Here is a 12557-nt window from a genome sequence, read left to right as displayed (position 1 = left end):
ACATTTCAAAGTTATTTTTCGGATTTTGGTAATCTTCGCTTGTTTTCTGTGTTGCTTTGTGTGCCTGTGCAGAATAAACTTAAATTAGTTACTTTGTTTAAGAGCTTGCTGAGATTAAAATTCTTTTTCCTGTACTATTTTCGTACTAGTTTAGAATTTTGTATTCATCTGTTTGAGATTTTTGTATTGCTCTTTAATTTCACCTAGCCAAAATGCTGTCATGTTATAAGTTTAATGTACCTGCATGATTTCCTGAGTTAGCCGACACTGCCTTGCATGTTTAGAGTGATTAGAAAGCACAACGAAAAGAGGGAAATGTAAAATTGATGAATAGCTTAATTAATGTCACTCTTGATTTGGAATCAGATTGTTCTGAGTCAGTACCTAACAATGAACTTTGAGGTTCTGATCCAAGCCATAATTTCACTGAAAAAGCTCACACCTTCTGAAGTGTTAAACTGAAATCCAACCTCATACTGAGATGGGTCTAAATGGAAATGTTTTCTGGGGTGCAGAGAGGGGTCTGGTAGTTCAGTAATTTACTGTGTGCCAATTGGATGCCTCATTTGCTGAATGTCTTCAAAATAATTATTTGGTTAGTGGGTTCTTGTATTGTGTGGGGCATGATAAGGTGGTATTATAAATGTAGATATTGCCATTATGTTTTTAGAAAAGTAATCTGTCAAAGTTGTTGCAGGACTGGCATCAAGCTGCTGAACATTGAAACAATATCTAATACCATAATGTGAAGAATGTCCATTACACTGTTCTCTGCTTTGCTTCTTATAGTTGAGGCAATGGATCCACCCAAACAATGATGTCCACTCCATTGCCACAAGCAGAACTTCCCATTTTAATTCCAATTCCTGTTCTGACATATCGATCCATGGCCTCCTCTTGTGCCACGATGAGACCACCCTCAGGGTGGAGGAGCAACACCTTATATTCTGCCTGGGTAGCCTCCAACCTGATGGCATGAATATCAACTTCCCCTTCCAGTAAATAAATCCCCTGCTTCCTCTCTTACCTACTCTGACCATTTACCTCTTCTCACCTGCCTATCACTTTCCCCTGGGTCCTCTCCTTCCCTTTCTTCTATTGTTCATTCACCTCTCCTATCAGATTCCTTCTTCTCCAGCCCTTGACCTTTCCCACCTCGCTGGCTTCTCCTATCACCTTCCAGCTAGCCTCCTTTCCTTTCCCCTACCTTATTATTCTGGTGTCTTCTCCCCTTCCTTCTCAGTCCTGATGAGGGTCTTGGCCCAAAACATTGACTATCTAATCATTTCCATAGTTACTGTCTGACCTGCTGACTTCCTCCAGCATTTCATATGTGTTGCATGGTTCTCTCGGCCTACTTGAAGGGATTGGTTCATATAGTAATTGCAACCATTACAGCAGTCAAAAACTACTCTTATTTGTATCCATCTCTAACAGTTTTAGATGAACAAGTGAAATTTAGTAGTGGTGATCTGTCAAGAGGTTAAGAAAAGCAAATACAGTTTATAGTTGAAATACTGGTAGCACCTGTGAAGAAAGAAACAGTGCTAGTGTTTCAAATAGCTTTTTTTATTTTTTCAGATTTCCAGCATAAATGCTAATTTGAATTTAGATTAATGCATAAGAAAAATAAAGGCTTATGCCGTTGCTATGTGGAGTAATAGTGAGAACAGAAAAGCTTTTAGGAAGCAGAATTGAATGACTAAAGAGGGAGACATTTCATTATGAGAATGAGTTAGCAAGAAATAAAATATAAACACAAATGAATCTGCAAATGCTGGAGGAATTCGGCACACACAAAATGGTCAGGCAGCATCTATGGACGTAAATAAACAGTCAACATTTCGTGCTGAGACCTTTCATCGGGACAGGAAAGGAAGGAGTAAGAAGCCAGAATAAAAAAGTTGGAGGAGGGGAAGGAGTACAAGCTAGAAGATGATAGATAAAGCCGGGTGGGTGGGAGAGGTAGGGTGAGGTGATGGGTGGAAAAAGTAGAGGGCTAGAGAAGAAGGATTCTGATAGGAGAGGATAGTGAGCAATAGGATGTGAGAAAGGGAAGGAGAGGTGATGAGCTTATGAGGAGAAGAGGTAAGAGGAGGGCCAGAGTGGGGAATTGTAGCAGAGTGAAGAGGGAGGGGGAAAATTACCAGAAGTTGGGGAAATTGATGTTCATTCCATCAGGTTGGAGGTTACTCAGAATATGAGGCGTTGCTCCTCCAACCTGAAAGAGGCTTCATTGTGGTAATAGAGGAAATTGTTGGATGGGCTTGTCAGAAGAGGATTGGAATAAAAATGGTTGGTCACTTGGAAATCCAGCTTTTTGAGGAAGAGGCATAGGTGCATGACAAAGCAGTCCCCAGTCTACATCATGTCTTGCCAGTGTTGAGGAGGCTGCATTTGGAGCACCACGTACAGTAGGTGACCCCAACAGATTGACAGGTGGTGTTACTTCATTTGGAATGACTGCAGCAGTGAATGGAGGTGAGAGAGGAGGTGAATGGGCAGGTATAGCATTTCTTCCACTTACAGCGATGAGTGCCAGGAGAGAGATGAGTGGGGAAGGACGAATGGACAAGAGAATCACAGAAGGAGCGACCCCTGCAGAAAACAGAGTAGGGTGAGGGTAAGATGTGTTTGGTGGTAGGGTCCTGTTGAAAACGGTGGAAGTTGTGGAGAATAATGTTAGAGGGTCATTGGGTGGCAGGTGTGAACAAGAGGAACTCTTATTTTTATTAAGGTGGCGAGAAGATGGTAAGGCAGACGTCTTGGAAATGGAGGAGATGTAGATGAGGGCAGCATTAGTGGTGGAGGAAGGCGAATCCCAGATGTGGCAATGACAAAGGAACTGAGAAAGAGCAAAAACATTTTCACAGGAGACAGTGTGGGAGAGGTATAGTCAAGATAGCCATGGGAATAGGTAGGTTTATAAAAGATATTGATAGACATCATGTCTCCAGAGATGGAGACAAATATCACCATCCAATTCACAGAAATCCCATCCTCACCATCAAACCCACAAATAGGGTACTGTTGTAGTCTGGTGAGCTGACCTCTACGTTGCTGAGGCAAAGTAGCAACTCTCAGATATCTCCTCTCAGGACTATCAGGACATTATTATCAACCTCATCAACTCTGGCCATCTCCCATCCACTGCCACCAACCTCAAATGTAGTTTCCTTGCCCAGCACTACTAGTTTAAATCTCCTACCTAAGATTCATTTAATTTGCACTGCTTGTTTCTACAATTTGCACTGCTTGTTTCTACCTCCTACCCAAAACCTGACTGTCCAGGAAGGGCCATTGTTTCCACCTCACGAAACACATGGCTGCATGCCTCGACTGCACTTTGTCCTCCCCCCCCCCCCCCCCACCCCCATCTCCAGTTCAGCCCTTTTCCAACTGCATCCACAACACTTCACGTGCTCTTGATCTTCTCAAAAACTTACAATTTCCTGGCCCTGATCACCTCATTTTAACAATGGATGTGCAGTCCCTGTACATTTCTATCCCTCCATCAAGAAGGCCTTAAAGCTCTCCATCACTTTCTCAACAACCAACTTGATCATTTCCCCACCACCACCTCTCTCCTCTGTCTGGCAAAACTAGTCCTCGCACTCAACAGTTTGTTTTTTAACTCTTCCCACTGTCTCCAAACTCAAGGTGGAGTCACAGTCACCCACACAAGTCCCAGCTATACCTGCCTTTTCAATGGCAATGTGGAACAGTCCATGTTCCAAGCCTTCCCTGATAATGCTCCCAGCTCTTTCTGCGCTACATTGATGACTGCATCAGTGCTGCTTCTGAGCTTGTCAATTTAATCAATTTTTCCTCCAAAGCTGAATTAAACACTGCCCTTAAATTAACTTGGTCGATTTCTGACACACCTCTCCCCTTTCTCAAGCTCTTTGTCTCTATCCCTGGAGACAAATTGTCCACCGATATCTTTCATAAACCTACCAACTCTCATGGCTATTTTTGACTGTATCTCTCCTACCATCTGCTCTAAATAGGCAATTTCCCCCTTTTTTCAGTTCCTTTGCTGCTGCTGCATCTATCCCCAGAATGTCATTATTTTCCCCCAGGGCATCAGTCATATCCTCCTCCTTCAAAGAATGGGGTTTACCTTCCTCCACCATTGATGCTGCTGTACCTGCATCTCCTCCATTTCCCGGACATCCGCCTTCACCCCATCTTCCCTGCTGCCCTAAAAGGGATAGAGTTCCTCTTGTCCTCATCTACTACCCATGAGCCTCCACACCAATTACTTTATTCTCCACAACTCCCATCATCTTCAACGGGATGCTAGCACGAGAGACGCATCTTTACCTCCACACTACTCTCCACTTTCCACGAGGATTGCTCCTCTACTGCCACAATGAGGCCACTCTCAGGTTGGAGGAGCAACACCTCATATTTCATCTGGGTAGCCTCCAACCTGAAAGCATGTACATCAATTTCTCCGATTTGTGGTAATTTTCACTTTTCACCCTTGCCTCTGCTTCAATTTCTCACTCTGGCTCCCCTCTTTTCTCCTCACCTGCCTATCACCTCCCCCTGGTGCCTTTCTCCCATGGTCCACTCTCCTTTCAGATTCCTTTTCCAGCAGCCATTTACCCTTTCCACCTATCATCTCCCGGCTTGCACTCCTCCCCTCCTCCTCCTTATTCTGGCTTTTTACCGCTTCCTTTCCAGTCCTGAAGGAGGGTCTTAGCATGAAACGATAACTGCTAATTAATCTGCACAAATGCTGCCTGACCTGCTGAGTTCCTCCAGCTTTTTGTGTATGTTGCTCAAGAAATGACATATAATCTTTCAACAGCTATAACTATAAAAATTCAGTTAATGACAGGAAAAATTAAAATTAGGAATAAAAAATGACTTTGATAATAAATAAACATTTTGCTCTGCCTTTAATGTGGAAGACTACAAATGTGGTGGAAATGAAGAAGAAACAAGGTTTGAATGACAGTATTGAAACATGACATTACTAATGTCGCCGAAAAGAAACAACTTCAGGAATTGAGACTGAAAAGCATACATACCTCCAGGGCATAACTGCCTGCAATTCAAGCTTCAGTGCTGACTGATATTTCAAAACACATATGAAAGTGTTCTGAAAATTATGAAAAATTTGGCTAAATAAATTAATTTTTTAGGAAATTTAACGAACAGGATAAGTAAAGGGGAACCAGTCAAAACTGATTTTCAGGAAGTATTTCATAAGAAATTAGATGAAATTCTCATACAGATTAGGACCATGCATGATTTGGGGTTAAGAGAACTAGTTGCATTTTTAAAAAAAAAAATTGGTCTACTTCTACCATTGGTGAGAACCTGACCTGAGCATTAAGCTAATCATGGTCCATTCATAAAAATTCTTAAAGTACAAAAACGGCACATCCAGCACTACAAAGGTAAATTGAAATGTGGGTTGTGAGATTGACGGAGGAGGGTACAGACAGGTTATGCAAGTCAGCAAGAAGGTGGCAGGTGGGGTACAGTCTGACAAAATGTGAGGTGGAAAAATAATTAGATGATTAATAAGGGTTGGTCTTTAGCAAGATCTTGGTAAACTGATTTGTGATTTAGGACAGCAAGGTACAAAATTAGAGAAATCATGCTGTAAATTCTAGAGGTCTTTAGATAACAAGCTTAATCACGGAGTCGGTGAGGTACATATTCACTGGATTGATTTCTCACATGAGAGTATTAAACTGTGGGGAGTGCTTTAGCCATTGGGAATTAAGAGAATGAGAGATCAGCATTTTAGGATATACAAAATTCTCAGACAGATTGCCATGGAAAATTCCAAAAGACTGTTTTCCGATCTGATGAGTTGAAAACTAACAAATATAGTCTGGCAACACACACAAAATGCTGGTAGAACGCAGCAGGCCAGGAAGCATCTATAAGGAGAAGCACTGTTGACGTTTCGGGCCGAGACCCTTCGTCAGGACTATAGTCTGAGACTTCTAAATTGAGGAAAATAGTGTTTTCAGAGGGATGGTGAGAAGTCCATGGATATTGTATTAATGGTTGTTGAAAGCTGAAGTAAGTAGATTTTTTTGGATGCAGAGATGGACTGGGACAATGCATGAGGTGTAAAATCAGCCATTAGCTTTTTTTTGAATAATGGATGAGGCTTGAGAGACCATGTAGCCTAACCTTTTCCTGTCGAATGTTCATGTGCAACTTGAACAGCTTGGTTAAAGTAGCACCATGTATATTGTAAAGTATCTCAAGGTGATTACTGTACATATGTTTGGCAGAAAAATGAAATTGATATTGAACCACTGAGTGATCAGGAGATTGATTGATTGGTCACTGTGGTAACTTGTCAGATGTATCTTAAAAAGGAGAAGATCGAGGTGGAGGAATTGTTCATATACAAAGAAAAGAAAGGTTACCAGAGACAGTGGGAAACAGAAACATAGAAAACCTACAGCACAAGACGGGCCCTTCGGCCCACAAAGCTGTGCCGAACATGTTCTTATCTTAGAAATAACCTAGGGTTACCCATAGCCCTGTATTTTTCTGAGCTCCATGTACCTGTCCAGGAGTCTGTTAAAAGACCTTATTGTATCCGCCTCCACTACTGTCGCCAGCAGCCCATTGAATGCACTCACCATTTTCTGTGTAAAATAAACAAACAAGCAAACAAACAAATAAATAAGTAAATTATCTTACCCCTGACACCTCCTCTGTCCCTACTTCCAAGCACCTTAAAACTGTGCCCTCTCGTGCTAGCTATTTCAGCCCTGGGAGAAAGCCTCTGACTATCCACATGATCAATGCCTCTCATCATCTTATACACCTCTATCAGGTCACTTCTCATCCTCCGTGGCGCCAAGGAAAAAAGGCCAAGTTCACTCACCCTATTCTCATAAGGCATTCTCCCCAATCCAGGCAACATCCTTGTAAATCTTTTTTTTTACTTTCTTTATCAATCTTTTTATTAATTAAAAAAGTATATATAAAAGCAATTATCTCAAATATCTATATGGATAAAAATTTATATAAAAGGTAAGACATCCTTGTGAGTCTTAATGGGGAAAATAGTTCTGAAATTATGGTCCAAGTAGCTATGAGTTTATGCTGGAAGGTCTCCTATGAAGTTGAGTGTTTGTGTATTGCTCATGTGATAAGTCTGGCGCAGTGTAATGTAAAATGAAGACCTATGAACACATCCATTTGTTAAGTTAGTAATAATCGATAAAGATGATGAAACATAATACAGTAGGAATAATTTTATATACACAAAATCAAACATTTTTGGTTGATACGCACAAAATGTTGGAGGACCTCTGATAGGGTCAGGCAGAATAGTCAATGTTTCAGCCCGATACTGGAAAGATAGGGGAAGAAGCCAGAATAAGAAGGTGAGGAGGGGAAGGAGTGTAAGTGTCAGGTGATCACTGAAACCAGGTGAAGAGGAAGGTGAGTGGAGGTAGGAAGCTGGGAAGTGATAGCGAAAAAGGTAAAGGGTTGAAGAAAAATAAATCTGATAAGATAGGAGATTGGACCATGGGGGACTTTTTTTGTTTGCATTTTCATCTAAACTAGATATTATATAAACCAGTCTTGGTATTTTTTTGCTTTTTCTTGTTGCTGTGCACTTGTGTTTTTTCCCTCGTGCTCACATAGTATTTTGAGCTTGGCCTGAACTTTTCCAGGAGTGAAACTTGCCACGACTCATAAAGATGTGATTAACCGGAGAGGGCGCAGAAAGGATTCACAAGGATACTGCCTGATCTATAGAGCTTGAATAGGCTGGAACTGTTGTCTCTGGTTTGAAGGAGGAGACTGAGGGGTAAAAGTCATGAAGAGTATAATTAGGATAGATGATCATCCATTTCCCCAGGTAGGAGAGTCTGAAACTAGAGGGCGTAGATTTGAGGTGAGAGGCAAAAGGTGTGAAGTGAATCTGAGGGACAAATTTTTCACGCAGTGGGTTGTGGGTATATAGAAAGTTGTCGGGGAAATGAAAGAGGTGGGTACAGTTGACTGTTTAGAAGACTTTAGGGAGATACAGGGGTAGACGGTATGGGCCAAACACAGACAAATTGGACAGGTTAGATTTGCATCTTGTTCAACATAGATGAGTTGGCCTAAGGGGCCTGTTACCGTGTTATATAACTCTATGACTATGACTCTAAACTGGTTTAGTAGGATTCATTTTTAGTTTGCATAATTTGCTGAATGAAGTTTGATTTATTGTCCATTGTACAATTGTGCTTCCTGTTCATAATTTCTCCCTGGCGGCCTCTACAGGAATATATTTTTGCCTTGGTCATTTGAAAGGACTTGGGCAGTAGAACAAAAAAAACTGCTGGAGGACACCAACCAAGGCCCAACACCAGTCCTAATGCAGGGTCTCAACCTGAAATGCCAGCGCCTTGCTTCCACAATGGCCCAGCAGTTATTCCTGCCCTAGATTTCTGCATCTGCAGTGTCTGACTAGATGGTGGATTGGGCATGTCTGTGATGCTGATTTTCCTCAAATTCACTCATGTAGAATGGCCATATTAGTAAAATTTAAACTGTTGATACGGTATATGAACCTCATAATCTCTTTAATATGATTTACCTTACTGCTAACTTGCTCGTACCTCATCAATTTACAGTAATTTAATTATCAGGGTAATATTGTCAAAGCCATACAGATATTTCAATAATGATAACAGGCATATATAGCAGAGCTGTGTTGATTAATATTTAAATTAAGATGAAAGGGCTTAGCAACCAAAGAGCAAAAGAAGACAGGGCTGTGGGGAAAATATTTCAGAGCATAGTGAGGAGGAAATGTGGAGAAGCAAGTGGGACTAAAAGATTTTACCCCTATTGAATTACTGGTTCCAAAACAACATACATACTTCACTTCTGATAGAAGCAGATACTCAAACTTGGTTAATTTGTTATGCACATTGTACATTGGTGTATGAGAGTGAAAGAGGAGGTTTGAAGTACAAGACAATAAGAGTCATTACTACTGACAATTTTTTGTGTAATCTTATGCCAAGCAAATGTGATGGTTTTGTTTCTCTTATGTTAATATTGCCGAGAGATGGAATTTCAAAATAAGTAGATTGTGCCCTCGAAGTATAATTGCTTTGTTTAAAAAATGTTTATATGAATGATTTAGAGTACTGAAATTATGAATCAGGTGTATGCTTTTGACCCTGTATATTCAGTCTCTCACTGAGCACTTGCTTCTTTCAGACTCCTTGGAGCCTTTTCTCTTTGCTGCTTAATGGCTTCTAGAAAAGAAGCGTGTGACAAACACTGGATATGTAATGACATAGTTAACATTTTCTTCCCCATTGTATTTGTAAATATAGTAATAGTCTGCATTTATCAGGCCAAAATTCTACTCATTTTACTATACAAAGAGGACATTGGTGTGGAACTTGAAAGGATGTACAAAGTTCATATTTATCCATGTATCTGCTTGATCTTTGAAGTAAACACTCTTGAGGCTGATGCTTAACAACACGTGGTGGAAAAACAATTTAACACTTAAAATTTCACAAGATAACAATGTGTGGTTAGTAAGAGCATTCAGCCCAACTAAGATAGTTCAACTGTCAGCTGTGGCATTTTTCAAAGTGCTGTATGTGGAATTTCATACTTAATGTCTTTGTGTGAAGAAAGATCTAAACCTGCACCCTAAAAAGTACCATCCTTTAGCCATCATACATCTTATAATTCCATTATATTATTCATTTTGAACCCTGAACAGTTTTGTAAATGATTAAAATGTATGTCTAGTCTTGAGCCTTGTTGAGTCAGACTGTTGTAGGTTCATTTCCACCCTAGAGACTTGACCCTAAAATCAGGGCCAGGAAGCTGCTGCACTGTTGGAGGTTTGTTTTTAGAATAGATGTTAAACTGTAGTCCTGATGAAGGGTCTCGGCCCAAAACATTAGTTCTTTATCCCTCACCTTTGATGTGCCTGATCTGTTGAGTTCCTCCGGCCATTCTGTCATCTTGTATTTCCAGCACCTGCATAATCTCTGGTGTTTATGCTGAACTGGAGAGTACATCCAATTTAATGCCACTATTTTGATGAGCTGCAAAGTAGTCCTTAGAGTATCCTTGTCAATTTGTACATATTAATTTACATCACTACCTAGACAGATTACCTCATCATTATCATGTAGCTGTTTATGAGATCTTTCTGTGCAGTTTGGCAGATAGATTTCCTATGTTATAGTCATAATAGCACTTAAGTGTCTTCAATGACTGTAAAGTTCTTCGTGGCATCCTGAAGTTGTGATAAATATATATGAATAAATCTTCATCATCATTGTTTATCCACCCATTTTTTCAGGTATATTTCTATTCTTCGGATGTCAGGGTTAGTGTAATTTCTGTCTTGAGCACTGAATGCCCCTCGGTGATAGGAACTGGATGCTACATTGAAACCCAGCAGAATAAGTAATAGAATGTTATTACTGTCTCAATAATGTTCCACCATTTGGTTATGTGGTTTTCCATCATGTTGGTTGTCTCGATTGCTTTTCTGCATGAGCTCAACTTGTTCACCAAATCTTCTAATAATCCTCAGTTTGTTTCACATTTCATTCATCATTGATACATGTTTTCTCTACTATATGCTGCTTTGCGTACAGCAGTAATTTGATCTGTATAAAATTACCATTGGTCTGCTTATTTTTTAACCATGTCTACCAATATAGACATGGTTAAAAATATTGTATAATTTGCAAAACTTAGCACTTCACATTGGTGTTCTGAATTGTGGCTCTGTGTAAGTTAGAAATAAAAAAAATACTCCTAGCATGATTCTGAAAGCAGGCTAATAATATTTCTTCTGTTTCTCTTTCTTACTCCTTCTCCAGCACCATCGATAGGCATTCTTTTGCATTTGTATTCTTGTTTCCTCTCCTTTAACTAGTTCGTTACTAATTTGTACTGTTTACCTTTTGAGGTTAAATTCACTTTGCCAAGGATCTTTTGAAAGTTGGACCTGCAACAGTATTCTCAATTTGTCACAACTTTGAAAATGAAGAAACTGATCAGGCAGAAATTTTTCTCCTCATTTAAGGAACAATATCAGGGGTTCCCAACCTTTTTTATGCCATGGACCAGTACCATTAAGCAATGGGTCTGAATTAAATGGTGCAGGGCACCTTGCCTACAGTGTTTATGCATCTCTTTAAAAATGCATTGTGCCTCAAAGATGATCCAAACCAAAATAATTATTTTAATAGAAAATATATAAGCAGTTGCAAACAGACAATGACTTGCATGTTTCTACACAGATTCCAAATTGTAGAAGAGAGGGACTGTTTGACTTTTAAAGGAACAGGCTAGTTTAAGCATGGCTGTATTTTGAAAGCTACTGTGTTCCAAGTCACCTACAAGCAACGATCTACTAGCTTCTTTCAAAAAATCAACAACAGCAATTACATTTGATGTGAAGTGAAATAATAAAATTCCAAAACATTTTGCAGAAGGATGGGAACAGGATTTTATTTCAAACTCTATGCATGTTTAACCAGCTGTCCACATGGGTTAACAGCCACGGAGTTCACGAATGAATTGGATATTTTTGTGTGTTAACGTCTGAGCAGTGGAGTTTTTGATAGCTGATTTACAGAAATTTGAATGTGGTCAAGGATATGTTAGAAAGGTTGAGCCTAAAGGTAATAAAGGTACGGATGGGGTTTCAATAGCAGGGGAACTGAGGGAAAAGTGACAGTCACCAAAATTGAAATAATTAGTCATTGAGAATGACATGTCAATTTACTTTTACTTTTCTAACTAAAATAGATGTATGTATATTGATCAAGCTTACTGTGGCGTGATTCCAAAATATTCTTCTCTTTTCTCTGTTGTGAATCTAGACTGTTCTGGAGGAACATGCTGATGATGACCAGAAATTGGCTATTACTGGAGTCCCGATTGTAACATGGCCAAAAAAGACAGTGAAGGTAAGGAGAAATACATGAATAATAAACTTAAAGAAATGCTCAGTTATACTTTTTTTCAGTAATTGCTTCCAGTTGAATTTTTTGTGGTTGTAGAAGAGCAAATGTCTCATTAATATGACCAGGATGTTGTAAATTACAAATAATCTGTTCAGAATCTATGGAATTTGCAAAGCAACATTTTTTTTTTGGAAAACTCCGGAGTAATTTTGTAAGCCAGTTATGATGTCTTCATTTGAGTTCTTGTGCTGGGATTTATGAAGAAGCATTAAACAGTTGTGATTTAAGGTACCTTTCAAGCTGTGATTGCTTTTTTAAAGATTTTATTTTTGGTAGCACAATTTTGATTTGTGAATTCATAAATTAATGTGATTGAATAAAATATGTTTGTTTATGCACTTTTTAATTTTGCTTGCACTGACTCGTACCAACCATTGCAATGTTAATATATGTTCAGATGTTGTGTTGTTCACTTTGGGAAAGAATGTAGCTCCTTGAAGATTGTTAGCTTCAGAAGTCATGGAATCATAACATTGTACAGCACAGAATGAGGCTCTTCAGCCCACCGTGTTGATGCCTTCCTATTTGTTCAGCTACACTAATTCC

The 12557-nt window shown here is 39.5% G+C and overlaps 1 protein-coding gene across 8 annotated transcripts in view; it reads left to right on the top strand.

The window, feature by feature from the left end:
• kdm2bb (lysine (K)-specific demethylase 2Bb) overlaps window positions 1–12557 on the top strand; it is a 237774-nt gene that overhangs the window by 130877 nt on the left and 94340 nt on the right. For all 8 annotated transcript variants that reach the window (XM_059988188.1, XM_059988189.1, XM_059988184.1 and 5 more), the window contains one exon: window positions 11868–11954. In XM_059988188.1, coding sequence (XP_059844171.1) covers window positions 11868–11954 — 87 coding nt within the window. The remainder of the gene's footprint in view (window positions 1–11867; window positions 11955–12557) is intronic.

Source organism: Hypanus sabinus, chromosome 13 (genome assembly GCF_030144855.1).
Source record: "Hypanus sabinus isolate sHypSab1 chromosome 13, sHypSab1.hap1, whole genome shotgun sequence".
Lineage (NCBI taxonomy): Eukaryota > Metazoa > Chordata > Chondrichthyes > Myliobatiformes > Dasyatidae > Hypanus > Hypanus sabinus.
The sequence above is the reverse complement of the archived record's forward strand: the minus strand, read 5'-3'. Positions and strand labels throughout refer to the sequence as shown.